The sequence below is a fragment of the Phalaenopsis equestris genome, unplaced genomic scaffold (genome assembly GCF_001263595.1).
Source record: "Phalaenopsis equestris unplaced genomic scaffold, ASM126359v1 Scaffold000060, whole genome shotgun sequence".
NCBI classification, from domain to species: Eukaryota; Viridiplantae; Streptophyta; class Magnoliopsida; order Asparagales; family Orchidaceae; genus Phalaenopsis; species Phalaenopsis equestris.
In genome coordinates this window covers 164,954-178,323 of record NW_018164502.1, presented here as the reverse complement: position 1 = coordinate 178,323, position 13,370 = coordinate 164,954, and the positions used below count along the sequence as shown (strand labels likewise).

Below are 13,370 nucleotides of genomic sequence, written 5' to 3'. Positions count from 1 at the left end.
AAATTATATAAGACATGAACCAATTTTGTTAAAATGTAATATTTATGAACACCTACCTTATCACCCCCACTTCCACCAGTGTACGAAATTGTCCAATTAAAATTTAGTTGTTAAATATCTAAATATATAAAAATTAAATTGTATATACATAATTCTTCTTAATTAAAAAAAAAAAAAAAAAACTGTTCACACAAATGAGTGAGATATCGAAATCTCCTTCATTTATAAAATAAGAATCCGACAGATTTTTTTTTTTTCTACGGCCAAAAAATGTTAAGATATTTAAAATTCAAAACAAAATAAGAAAAATCATAATTGCATATCATACCATCAAATCATTAGAAATTCCATAAATCATTGAAAACAGAAATTGACATTTTTGACGTGTTCTTTGATATTATCATAAATAAGCAATATTTAGGCATAATTCATAAATCATATATTATTAAATATGTTTGCAGATTATTAAATACAGAACAGTTTATGGCCATTAAACGGACATCAAAATACATGTGCTATACGGATCCTATCATAAAATCTGATGGTAAAGAGAGGAGAAACCCTTGATTATTTAAAAAAAACTTTTTTCTTTTTTTTTGCCCATAAATTACAGATTAATTAAGCAGCGTTGCAGGCAGTTACAGGTAGGAGGTTTTAAATTTCTCCGAGGAGCTTGGAACCTGGGTAAGAGAACAGGTGAAGGGCATTCTGATAGCTTGCTGCTGCAAGTTCTTCCTTGGAAACGTCAAGCAATTGGGCAACATGATTCAACACCTGCAGCAACATGTTGTTTCATTTTAATGAAATAAAACAATACAGGGCGTTTGCATTTATATACCACCCAGTTCATATGTATTTACATACCTAACATCTAAATTTTACTTGTACATTTATGTATCTAACTTTTAAATCCAGGTAATTAATGTGGATCACCCTAAAGATATAGAGCATAGAACGGATGAGAGAAATGAAAACAAAGAGTGTGTGTGCGTGCGCACAGTAATGCAAGAGTTTTGATAGAGTAAACTCAGGAGTTCATTTTCTACACTATCTATAGATTTCAGGAGTATCTAGTGTAAAATTACAGTTTGCCCCCATTTTAATAAAGGATGTTATATATTATTATGTAATATTTTCATATTTGTAACCGACTCTGACATCATTTCATATCCATAACTAATATTAGTGTTGTTTCATATTCATAACAATTTGACTATCTGATACACTGTCCTTTGATATTCATAAACAAGACTCATTGGATTTCCTCAAGCTTCGTGCAGACATATTTTTGAGATAATTGCGATAGGAATTAGAAAATTAAATGAAAAAATTGACTTATTTATTGCGTAATAACTACTTTAAGAAGTGAATTTCTTGGATTACAGTGCTCGCGGTCCCTATAAATAATTTGTGATCAGCACTTCTCCATTTTTTTCTCGGTTTTCTGCCCTTCAGTCAGTTGTTAACAGGAGAGATTCTAATGCCGAGTAGCAAGAAGACTTCTGTTGAGGAGGTAAATGAGACGGCCATGGTGAAGGCCTTTGGAATTTTAACTAAAAAATTTCATCCTTCTAAGGTTGCAGAGGAGAAAAGGAAACCGAAGGGTAGCCAACCCGTGGCAAAAAAGAAACCAAACGATGAGGATCGACCAGTAATAAAAAAGAAGCAGGAGAGAGAAGGCTGGCTGGTCGGCACAAAGATACTAGAAGGAGGGAGCCGACCAGAGGGAAAAAAGTGAGTAAAAAAAATGGCCCATAAGACAAAAGTGGAGGAATTGGAAGAAGCGGCTGAGTCATTTGACTCGATGTCGCTCCATCGTGAAATGGGAAGCAAGGCGGACGTGCCCCTCACTGGTGTGACGATCCTTGCCCCTGCATCGATCTGTGAACGATCGGCTCAACAACCAGTCCAGTGGTCGAAGAGACCAAGGTCCATCAGCATGGGGCTACAATTGCCTTTCCTTCGATCAGTGAGACCAGCCGGATGGTTTTCCAACCGATTATTGGTTAGAGCTTACGATCATCTAAAGTAGAGTAGAAAAACCCCGACTCTCTTTGATTGATTAGATTTGTTGTTTTTTCTAACATTTGATTATTCTTACAGATGAGATCGTGCAGATCATCAACTCATCAATGATGGAAGTCAGCCATTTTGTGATTCCAGAGGCGGCCGAAGGACCGCCAGCTCCAACTTGATTGTCTAATCCTTAGGAAGTTGAGAGAGAGAGCAACAGTCGATGAGGTCCACCAGCATTGTTGGCTCACTGAATGGATGAATGGTGGACTCCTTCACCCGAGAAGCTGACTTGCAGAGGGAGGTTATCATAATAGACCTAGCAACCCTTCGTCGGGAATACATGGTCGAATTGGTTTCTCTCAGGGCGAACATGGCAACTCTTCAGTTGAAGTTGACAGAGGTACAGGCGACTTGTTTGACCTTCCAGGTTAAGGCAGAGGAAGAGAGTGTTGAGAGGTTTTAGTTTGAGGGGCGAGCCTGTATCAAAGTCAAGTGAGTCTTGGTCTTGTATCGGCTGAGGTGACCAAAAACTCTAGTATAATATATTTTCTATTATGAATAAATAAAAATTTAATTTTGCAAATTTTCAAAATCTTGTCATTTCCTTCTCTTAAATTTTGCGTTGATTTTATGTGAATTTTCGGAGATCGAGGTATGGATTTCGAGTGTTTCGAATTCTCTTAATACCTTATATATAATGGTCAAAGGAGAAAAGGGTTACACTTTTCAAATCTCCCTTTCACTTCCCTTCAGTCATTTTCTGTCTCTCCTTTAAATCGGTTTACCTTCAGCGATTCGCATGGCTTCTAAGTATTCTTTATAACTCTTTGGTTCGGTGCTAGCAAGCAAGAGGTCTTCCCTGACGTCGTTTGATGTAGAGCTACTCGAAGATACATAAGTATATAACACAAGTATATTACTGGAGGCAGTAGAGTCGGAGGTGAGGGTGACCAATGACTTTGGCGAAGATTTGTTCTTTTACCGGGTCCAATTTCGGTGGAGGCTTTGACTGCCCTTCTTGCATGAGATTTGATCAATCCTACACCACTACAAAGTCATCCCTGCACAAATAAAGTCAAATTCAATTGTGGTCATGATAACCTTTGTAATCTACTTGCGGTGGATGGAGATCCCCTGATCTAGGGAGTTGTTTTCGTACATGTTCTCTTTCAAGGTGGAGCACAACAGTTAAGACATTAATGGAACGATCCAGAAGTTCCATCTGGTCAATCAAGAGAACAAGATCAAGGATTGAAATTTTGGTTCCTCCATGATATCTGTGAAGAATGGGGGATCGCTACAGAACCAACTGGAGAGCCATACAAGAAGAAGGGAGTTCTACCCCAGGTCTTGGAACATGTATAGACTGTTGTGGGCAAACACATGTCAGTTATTTAGTATTCTAAACCTATGACAGTGACCCAGTTGTTGAACCCGCAAGGTTTAGTGCCATGACCCCAGAGTTGTGGCCTACTTCGGATGAGGCAGAGAAGAAAAGGCAAATCGAGAAGATTTCTCAGCTTTCACAGAAAGGATTGAGGAAAAGAAAGGCTAGCGTTCACAGAATCGTGAGGGAAGAGGTCGAGGAAGAGGACAAACCGGCGATCAGAACTATCCCAGGTTCTGAACTGATTCACTCTATTTCTGAGACAATAAAAGTTATCAAAATATTGTCGCCAGAAAATTAATCTTGATCGAACGAAAACTAACTTTAACGAACTTAGAAACTTCGACGGGGTGTCGCCAAGAAAATGAGCAGACTTCCAGTGTTATTGGATATGTTGAGGGGTCATCGAAGCAGCCATCGACATAAGGAGCTCCTTGTCTTCCTCGAGTTTTATCCCACTATCTGAAAGAAGGGAGGTCAGCCGGTTTTCTCCTCAGTCGCCACATGAATCAGCGGAATAGGAGGAAGTGGAGAACTTGGAGGAAAGCCTAAACGGAAAATAGGAGGTTGAGCTTGAATTTGCTCCAGAGCATTGGTCGGTCGTCTCCGAAGAGGAAGTATGTCGGAGGAAGGGCAAGGCTCCGGTAGTAGACTCTAATTCTTCTCTCACCTTGCCTCCAAAGAAAAAAGAGAAAGGAGATAAGGGCTACTGCAGAAGGAGCAGTCAAAGGTCTTCCTCAGCTCAAACTCCAATTTCACCCTAATATATGTGTTGAGGGACAGGTTCCTGCAAGCTCCAACGACGAATGAGCTTTAGTTGGAGGGCTTACAGAAATTGTTGAACAACCTCCGATTTAGAGACCTATGCCAATTGATCAAATAATACCAACTGATTAGACTCACGCACAAATCACATGTCCTCTCTCTACCTTGAAGTGAGAGATAGGCCTTTGAAAGCAGAGATGAAGGAGAGAGAATCCAAGGAGCGTGCAAGACCAAATGAGGATTGGGCAGTCTTAGTTGAGGCTCAGCTAGAGGAGGCTGAGACAGAGCTGGAAATTGAGTCGGAGTGGGTATATGTCATTAAGAAGGAGAATGCGGAACTAACGGAGTAGGTGGCCATGATAAAGACACCCGGAGAATTTTTTGATAATAATGTCACACATCTGAAGGCATGTACTAAGGTAGTCATCTCGACCAATTGTCAGAGTTGGAATGGTCGAACCAAATTACTCTGATCTAGAATGAGTTCAAAAAACATTTCATCGTTCCTGCAGCATCAACTCGCAAAGAGGAGTCTGAGGGAGACAATATGGTGGGTGATGAATTGTACAACACTCGAGCCTTAAGAGTCCTAGACTTAGAAAAAATTCTTATCTTTTTTCATATGCAATCAAATCATTGTAATCGAAAAATTCTATTCATAAAGAAAAGATATGTAACCGAACAAAATTATATCAATGAAAAACGACATTCGGTCAACTTTTACCTGTGTTATTCATTTTTTGTTTATTTACCTGTTTTGCTCAATTATGACATGTTGCATTATTCACAACACTTTTTAGTCGATTTTGATATGTTATTCGTCCAGCTCAAGTCTTATAATGTGCTTATCCCCCTCGTTCGGTCGTGTCACTGCCTCAAATGATGTCGACTGTCAAGACCTAACTGTTGGGATGATTTACACAGTACCCCCCTACCCCCCGGTGTTTGTCGTTACTAGGCACGAAACCATCTCAAGCGCTTCGCCCGGCTTGAGTTTTAGGAATACTTTTTATTGCTTGATCGTTGAGGATCGGCCTTCAATGCATGAATGTCGATCGGGCATCGTGATGTCGTTGTCAATCATTTTATATTTTTCTCAACCGCTCGGACGGTATGTCGCTGTCAATTTATTTTAGGGTGTCAACTATTAACTCAAGCGTTAATGTGAGCTTTGGTTGTTTGATTGGACCCACATTTACATTCGGTCGCACTATTCCTCGTAGGGAGATAGTCGACGATATTCTTTCCTAGGGTGATTGTCATAATACCCTTCGCAGAGCTTTGTTCTTAAAGAGCATGGAATCACCTCCAGACTTTCATCTGACCAAAACTTGAAGACTCAAGTTTATGAGGCGAAAGTTTTGAGAGACGAACCATTATATTATTGGTTGATCAAACATCTTAAATTTGTTATCAACCGCCGTTTAGGGTACTCCAATTCCTCGAGTGTCATTTTGATGCCAAAGTGCACTGGAACCAAGCGACATATGAACGAAGGTTCTCATTCGATTCTTGCTTGACGTGTCACGGGGCTTAAGAGTTCTTACGAGGCTTCTGGGCGTTGGCGAATTGTGTCGTGACAATCTTCTTGAATTCATTGAAGGAGGTGATTACACTTGTTGGGAGGCCATTAAATCACCTGAGGGTTGAATCCCTTAGCGTGGTATAAAATAATTGACACTTCAGTGCGTTGGAGATTTGGAGAAGGCAGGAAGCGATATGATCGGCTGGACAATTTGTCCCTTATATGATTCTGATGGAGTTTAAATTTCTTCAGTGGCTCAGCATTACAGATCTATTGGGAGAGCGCATTCTCCAACTTGCAGTAGGCCTCCATTAGCCCCAATTGTGGTGTGATCAATGGTGTTGACTCAACACTATCTTGGTACTGGGAGTCTTCCACTCTCGCTGCCTTCTGAGCCACTCAGTGGCCTTGAGGTTCAAGTTCTTCTCGAGGGTTATGCTACTGGGAAGCTTCTGCGCTTCCCTCGAGTAGCATGTAGGTCAATTTTGTTATCTGACAACGTCATTTGATCTCTAAGTTCCTAGATTTGTCCGCTTTTGTGTTGTCTCTCAGATGAGTTCCTTCTCCTTAATGTGCTCCTCATTTTGTTAATGGCATGATTCCACGATCACTGAATCTTTTAGGATAACGAATCCAGATGTCATATGGATCACACCTACGATTTAGAGCGTATGATGGATGAGAGAAATAGAGTGTGCGTGTGCGTGTGTGTGTGTGTGCGTGTGTGTGTGCAATAATACAACAGATTTGATATAGTAAATTCAACGGTCATTTATTGTAGAAATCACCCCATTTATAGAATTCAGAGGCATCTAGTGTAAAATAACATGTTTGTCCTTGTGTTAATAGATATGTTGCAAGTTGTTATGACACATTTTCATATTTGTAACCGACTCTGACACCCTTTCATATTTCATATCCGATAAAAACATCATTTCGTATTCATAACTGTTTGAGGAATGACATCTAATAAACTAGTAATCTTATCGTTCGGTCGCTTGAAAGTTTTGGTTGGTCGACAGACATTTGGTTGGCCAAAGTTGTTGGTTAGCCCTCTAGAGAAAATCTTAAGTAGAGGCTCTCTTGGTGTTAGGATAAATATGGGCCGTCAGGCAGAGGGAGCACCATCGTAATATAACGGGCAGCTCTTCTTGGAAAATAAACATTCTCAAAGCATCAGAAAGACATTTCATAAGGTGCCCTTTGGCAATTTTTGTAAGGAGTTCTAGAATTGACTAATGGAGCTGATCATAAACGACTGTCCCTCGTATTGGGTTCCTTCTATTTCCTCATTTGATTGTGCTTCCACTTGATCGGCTAAATGTTCCGACCGAAGGAAACGATGTTTAGTGTTTCCATCTATTGACTATCACAATACACTGTCCTTTGGTGTTCATAAGCGAGACCCGTTGAATTTCCTCGAGATTCATGCGGACATATTTTTGATGCACGCTAACACTTCAATTTATAATAATAGGAAAATTTACATACATTCCACTCAATTCTTATGTATATACATATCTAATACTTAAATTTATTATCTATGCATGAAAAGCTCTATTTCAATTTTTAAATATCAAAATAATAATAACTTGTATGTGATATGAAATATTTAAGTGTTATAAATGTAAAAAACAAAATTTAGAAGTTAGATGTGTAAATACATAAGAATTGGGTGGTAATTATGTAAATGCCTCATAATAACAATCATAATAATAATAATAATAAATAGATTTTGAAATGCCCTAAAAAAGTTCTAATTATAAACCAAAAAAAAAGATGCACCTAGTCCAATCTAACCATATACATACACAATGGGATGCAAATATTTCACAAATAATCAGCTTCATATGAAAAAAATTTGGGTTAGAGCATCTTGTCTAAATTCGATCAAGATGAGTTTAAATATTATTAAATTTATTTGAGGTAATTATAATTGATTAATTATGCATTTACTCACTTCAAAGCCCAATAATAATCATAGAAGAAAAAGTTATTCCAAAATACATCTTCTTGATTAGTGGATTTGATCTGGTTGATGGGTTTATTAGCTTAAAGGCTAACCCAAATGTAGGTAAGGTTGAGCACACATCCATATGTAAATCCGACTTTTGATTAGCAGGTTTATTGGTTTTTTGCCGGTCTAATTAGTTGTGATAGGGCTTACCTGTATTTAAAGGCCAACAGTGAACGACTGGCCTTGAAAGGTCAACAATCATCCAACAACAGTTCAAGCATCACAATCAAATTTTCTAATCAAGTGTAGTCCATGAGAAAAAGTAATCACTTACTGGTTCGGTCCAAGGATCAATGAAAGGAGAAGAAACCAGTTGACCCAATGGTCAACACTCAAAGAGTGGACTTCACAAACCAGTTGGACCAATGATCAGCGACATTGGGTTTTCAATTTAGAAAGTGAGGCAATCGCCATGGCTTCGGATAACAAGAGCGAAGGCTTTAAAGAAGATGATTGAGGGGAAGAACTCAAGGAGCAGTGCAATAAAAGTTAAAAGTCATCTACAAATTAAAGATGTGGGAATATGTGATATCTTTGTGGCATTATGGGCTTTAGTTGGATGACAAGGTTGGATGTCTGCTCTTCAAGCTTGAATCTTAAGCAATTAAATACTAAAATTTTAATAATGAATAAAGGCATACCAACACACTGAATGTTTTTAATTTGGTCTAGGGCTGTTTGGTTTGCTACAAATAGAATGCGCTGTTTTCATTTTGCACAAGTTTCAAAAATCTGACTGTTTGGTAAAATTAATTCCAAATATAACATAAAATTATAATACAATTGGAATTCAATCTCCAAGTTTATTTTTAATCTATTTGGAATTTGTTGGATTTTAGTTAATTTCAAATTGCTTTCATAAAGAGTTACTCGCCATTGCCAGGAGGCCACCACTGGTTGCACCACCCACCCACCCTAATACACTACTTTGGGTAAAGAGTTGCTCATTGCCGCCCGCCGATAGGCCACCACCATCTCGAGACTGGCAGTGTTGGTGCCCACTCGATCCAAGGGTCCTGATGAGTGATTACCTTGACATAAACACTGAAGTCGGCACTCTTTCAAAGCTACGATGCAATTATAATATTTCCTTAGCAGAGATTGGAAGTATCAATTAGATCGATCAACTTATCTATAGAAAAATATTATAATACCTAGCTTTATAGGTCAATCTCAAGTTAAAGCCGCAAGGTCCACAATGAATTTACCTGAAATCTAAGGTTATAAGTCCATGTCGGATGGGCCTCTTAGAGTTGTAAGTCCTAATACTCATAAATCACAACTTAATTTACCGAGCTTCCTAGCCCATAAGTCTGCTTGATTTTAGCATCTGAGTGATAAGTTCCACATTAGTACTCATAAGCCATGGATTGGGGCACATAAAATCAGTCTGGACAATCAAGGGTGATCTGTTTCACTGACTAGGATGTTCTTAAGAAATTGGGTAATTACATAATCAACACTAAAGACATTGAGGACACTAACTAGCTTCCAGGTGAGGAGGATAAAATGCACATAGTTCCAACCGTGGGAGAGTCTCCACCCGATGTTACAGTGAGTTTCCAAGGCAGTCTTAAGTTTAAGGAACTGGCATCAGAGGCATGACAACCCCATATAAGAGAAATCCAGAGCATTCAGATATATAGACTCATTCCTAAGTTGCCCATACTGAGGAAGATTCGGCACATTGGAGATGAGACTCTTTTGTGTCATGTATGGAAGATGATATAAAGTTATTCAGGTGTTAGATTCAATTCAGCATGGTACCTATCATCAAATGTCCAGACATAATTGATGAAACCTAGCCTTGAAATTTGTCTTAAGAGTTTGATGGAATTTCCTACTGAGGAAGGTCCAGCACATTGGAGATGGGACTCTTTTGTGTCATGTATGGAAGATGACATAGAGTTATTCAGGTGTTAGATTCAGTTCAGCATGATACCTATCATCAAATGTCCAGACAGAATGGATGAAACCTAGCCTTGAAATTTGTCTTAAGAGTTTGATGGAATTTCCTACTGAGGAAGGTCCAGCACATTGGAGATGGGACTCTTTTGTGTCATGTATGGAAGATGACATAGAGTTATTCAGGTGTTAGATTCAGTTCAGCATGATACCTATCATCAAATGTCCAGACAGAATGGATGAAACCTAGCCTTGAAATTTGTCTTAAGAGTTTGATGGAGTCAATGGGATCTAGTTTCTATTAGTGGAGAAGAGGTCTCTCCTAAGTGGTTGCAAGTGAGAGTGGTGCAGCTTGTCACAAATTTCACCCCAGAGTTGATTTCTCCTCACATATTAGTTTATCAACTACACTCCGTTGAGTACCATAAGTGGAAGAAAATGGTTTCATACTTAAGGGCTCAAGACTTACATTATGAGAACCTACATTTATATGCAGTTCCAGCTCATGATGTGGCAAGAGAGGATACATATTTATTCTATCAAGACATGTTGTGGGATGACAGCACCTACATGATCAACCTACCAGAGAATTACAATATCTATGTTACCTTTAACGTGGCAGATCTAACTCTGTGCTACAAGAAATTAGAGGCTTCAACGAATGAAGTAAAACATCCCCCAACCCCAAAAATTGACGCGGGAGCCTACCACAAAACATATCATCATATTATTGTTGCTACAGTACCACAAAAGATTATATCGCAAAAATAGTCAAAATAATCTTGTTTTCCTTTAATACAGTACCACAAAAGATTATTGTCCTTCATTCCTTTTTAGACATTTCTTATGTATGTATTATATTAGGATTTGGATGTTAATTTTTGGTGTGGTTTGTATCGGGACAGCCACCGGCATCTTTTCTTCCCTTCGAGGGCTATATCATAGGGTTTCAAGTGGTGCTTCGACTATATCGTGGTTTTTAGGTGGTAACTTATCATTTCCTCATCCCACATTGTCCTTCTGCTGCAGCCGACCCCAGGACAGCAGCTTTTGCTGTTTTTCATTGCATTCTTCCCACTCCAGCCTGCCCCCATCTCAAACAGCGGCCCTTTGCTGCCATGCAGACTCCTCGCTTCGTCCTTTCGCTGTCGTTCTCCAGAAAACAGTAAATCTGTTCTTTTACTGTTGTCCAATAGCTGTTCCAGCCTTTCCTACAGCGCCCCGCCCCACTGCTCGCCACCTCATATGCTGCCCTTGGTGTCCTAGCATTCTGCTCCGCTACCAACGCAGTTCCAGCCCCTCCTTTGGCTGTCGCAACCACCTACAACCCCATTTCAGCCATCTACCTTTGCTCCCCAACTACCTAGCCGATCTCTACCACCCATGGGTCGAGGCCTAGCGTGAGTTTGTGTTGCAATTTCACTTTCTAGTGTGTTAATTGTAACCACTTATTTGTTTTTGATAATAAGATATGTTTTTCCTACTGTGGTTTGGATCAACTCCGGTATCAAGGTAGGATGTCTGCTCTTCAAGCTTAATTCTTAAGCAATTGAATACTAGCATTTTAAAAATGGATGAAGGAAAACCAACACATTAAATATTTTTGATTTAGTCAAGTGTTGTTTCGTTCGCTACAAAAGGAAAGAATTGTTTTCTTTTTGCAGCATTTTTTAGATTTCTGGTTGTTTGGTCAGATGAATTCCAAATATAACATAAAATTATAATAAATTTGCAATTTATTCTCCAATTTGATTTTTAATGTATTTAAAATTCGCTGGATTTGAGTGAATTCCAAATACATTACTTTGTGTAAAGAGTTACTTGCCACCGCCTGCCCATCGCCACCTACCAGTAGGCCACCACTGGTCCAACCATTACAGCTGTAAACCCCACCCTCTACCCATCTCCCCCCCTCCGAATTCCGCACCACCACCATTGACATTACTTTGTGTAAAGAGTTGCTTGCTGCCACCCGGCTGTCACCACCTGCCAGTAGGCCACCACCATCTCAAGTCTGGCAGGGTTGAACTAAGGGTCCTGATGAGCGATTACCTCATCATAAACGCTGAAGTCAGCACTCTTTCAAAGCTACAATGCAATTATAAGCTTTCCTTAGCAGAGATTGTATGTATCAATTAAATCGATCAACTTATTTATAGAAGAACATTATAATACCTAACTTTATTGGTCACTCTAAAAAGCTAAAGCCGCAAGGCCTACATTGAATTCCCGTGAAATCTAAGGATACAAATCTATTGTCCAATAGGCCTCTTGTAAGTCCTAATGCTCATAAACCACAACTTAATTTACCGAGCTTCCTAGCCCAGAAGTCTGCTTGATTTCAACATCTGAGTGACAAGTTCCACATTAAGAAGATCTGAAAAAGAGAATTACAAACCCCAGCCCTATCAGCAACTCGCAAAAAAAAGCAGCAAATCCAATTCTTCAAATCAAGTCAAAACAAAAAATTTAATATAGTCCAAGAACTTAAATGAGATAATTAGTTTCCTTGAATAACTTAGGGGTGTAAGTCCGATCAATGCACAAACAGAAACAGCATAAAGATGGCAAGTTCATTAAACCAACTTAATTGATTAGGTTATCTTAGCTACTGGGCAACATCATCATGTATGTAAATATCAAAGTTTAGGTGTAGGTATGTAAATTCATAAAAATTGTGTGTTACGTGTGTAAATTTCCTTCATTTTTATTCATCAGAATTATTGGGATTTTCCTAGATCTTTCTCTTTTCATTTTTTGAAGTGCTTCACCAATTCTTAATTTTAATTTACACAAAACAACTTTTTAAAGCTATTAAGAAAATTTCCCAAAATAAAATAATAAATCAAAAGTATTAACACTTACAATTTGAATATTAGCTGGATGATTCAGTTCCTCCTTTGGACGATGGCTTTGATGACCGTGTGCTACAGAGTTTTCCACCAGAAGTGGTGAATAATCTATGTTTGACTTGGGCAATGCATCTGGTGCATCTGATTCAAATAGAATCCTTTCAATAGGCACCTAACAAATCAATCATTCAGAATCTGAATTATTTACAGATTAAATAGTAAAATCTTAATAATTAAATAGCATAGAAGATTACTCACCGATTTGAGCATTTTCTTAGCTTTCTCAGATTTCATTGATGTTAAAAACCCAGAGAAGGAGAAATAAGAACCAAGTTTAGTGAAAGCTGGCACCATCTCAGCAGAACCCATGAAAGAATGCAGAATAACACCAGCTGGGAAAGGTCCGCTACTTCTGGTCATATAAAGAACTTGCAGTATGAAGAAAAAATCATATAATTGTTGTTGATTTCAAAAGAGGCTATATGTGCGTGTGCGTGTGCGTGTGCGTGTGCGTGTGTCTATATATATATATTTCCTTATTTATGGCTTTCTTCTTATCTCTAGATAGTTATTATGAATTAATTTAATCCTAGAGATTTACATGTTATGTTATTCCCATTTTATAACTCTGGTATCATGTATTTATACACCTTTTGATATCAATAATATGATTCTGCTCAATTCTCTAAAACCCAACAATATACAATCATAATAATAGTGTAATGGCACCTCTAAGATGAAATGAATGCGCGAGCAACAATGATTTAGATTTAAATGGTAGGCATGTGCAACATGTTTGGTATATAAAATTAGACGTGATGAGTCCACCATTTAGGACTTAATAGAATAATATACATACATACATACATACATACATACACACACACACACACACACACACAC

The 13,370-nt window shown here is 38.4% G+C and overlaps 1 protein-coding gene across 1 annotated transcript in view; it reads right to left on the bottom strand.

Moving 5' to 3' along the window:
- Positions 1-432: 432 nt before the first annotated feature.
- Positions 433-13,370, bottom strand: part of LOC110019500 (uncharacterized metal-dependent hydrolase YabD) — a 24,439-nt gene continuing 11,501 nt past the window's right edge. Inside the window, exons 6-8 of the mRNA XM_020717178.1 lie at positions 12,726-12,879; positions 12,481-12,639; positions 433-774 (exon numbers count right to left, since the gene is read on the bottom strand). Of these exons, the coding sequence (XP_020572837.1) occupies positions 655-774; positions 12,481-12,639; positions 12,726-12,879 (433 nt within the window). The 3' untranslated portion in view covers positions 433-654. The remainder of the gene's footprint in view (positions 775-12,480; positions 12,640-12,725; positions 12,880-13,370) is intronic.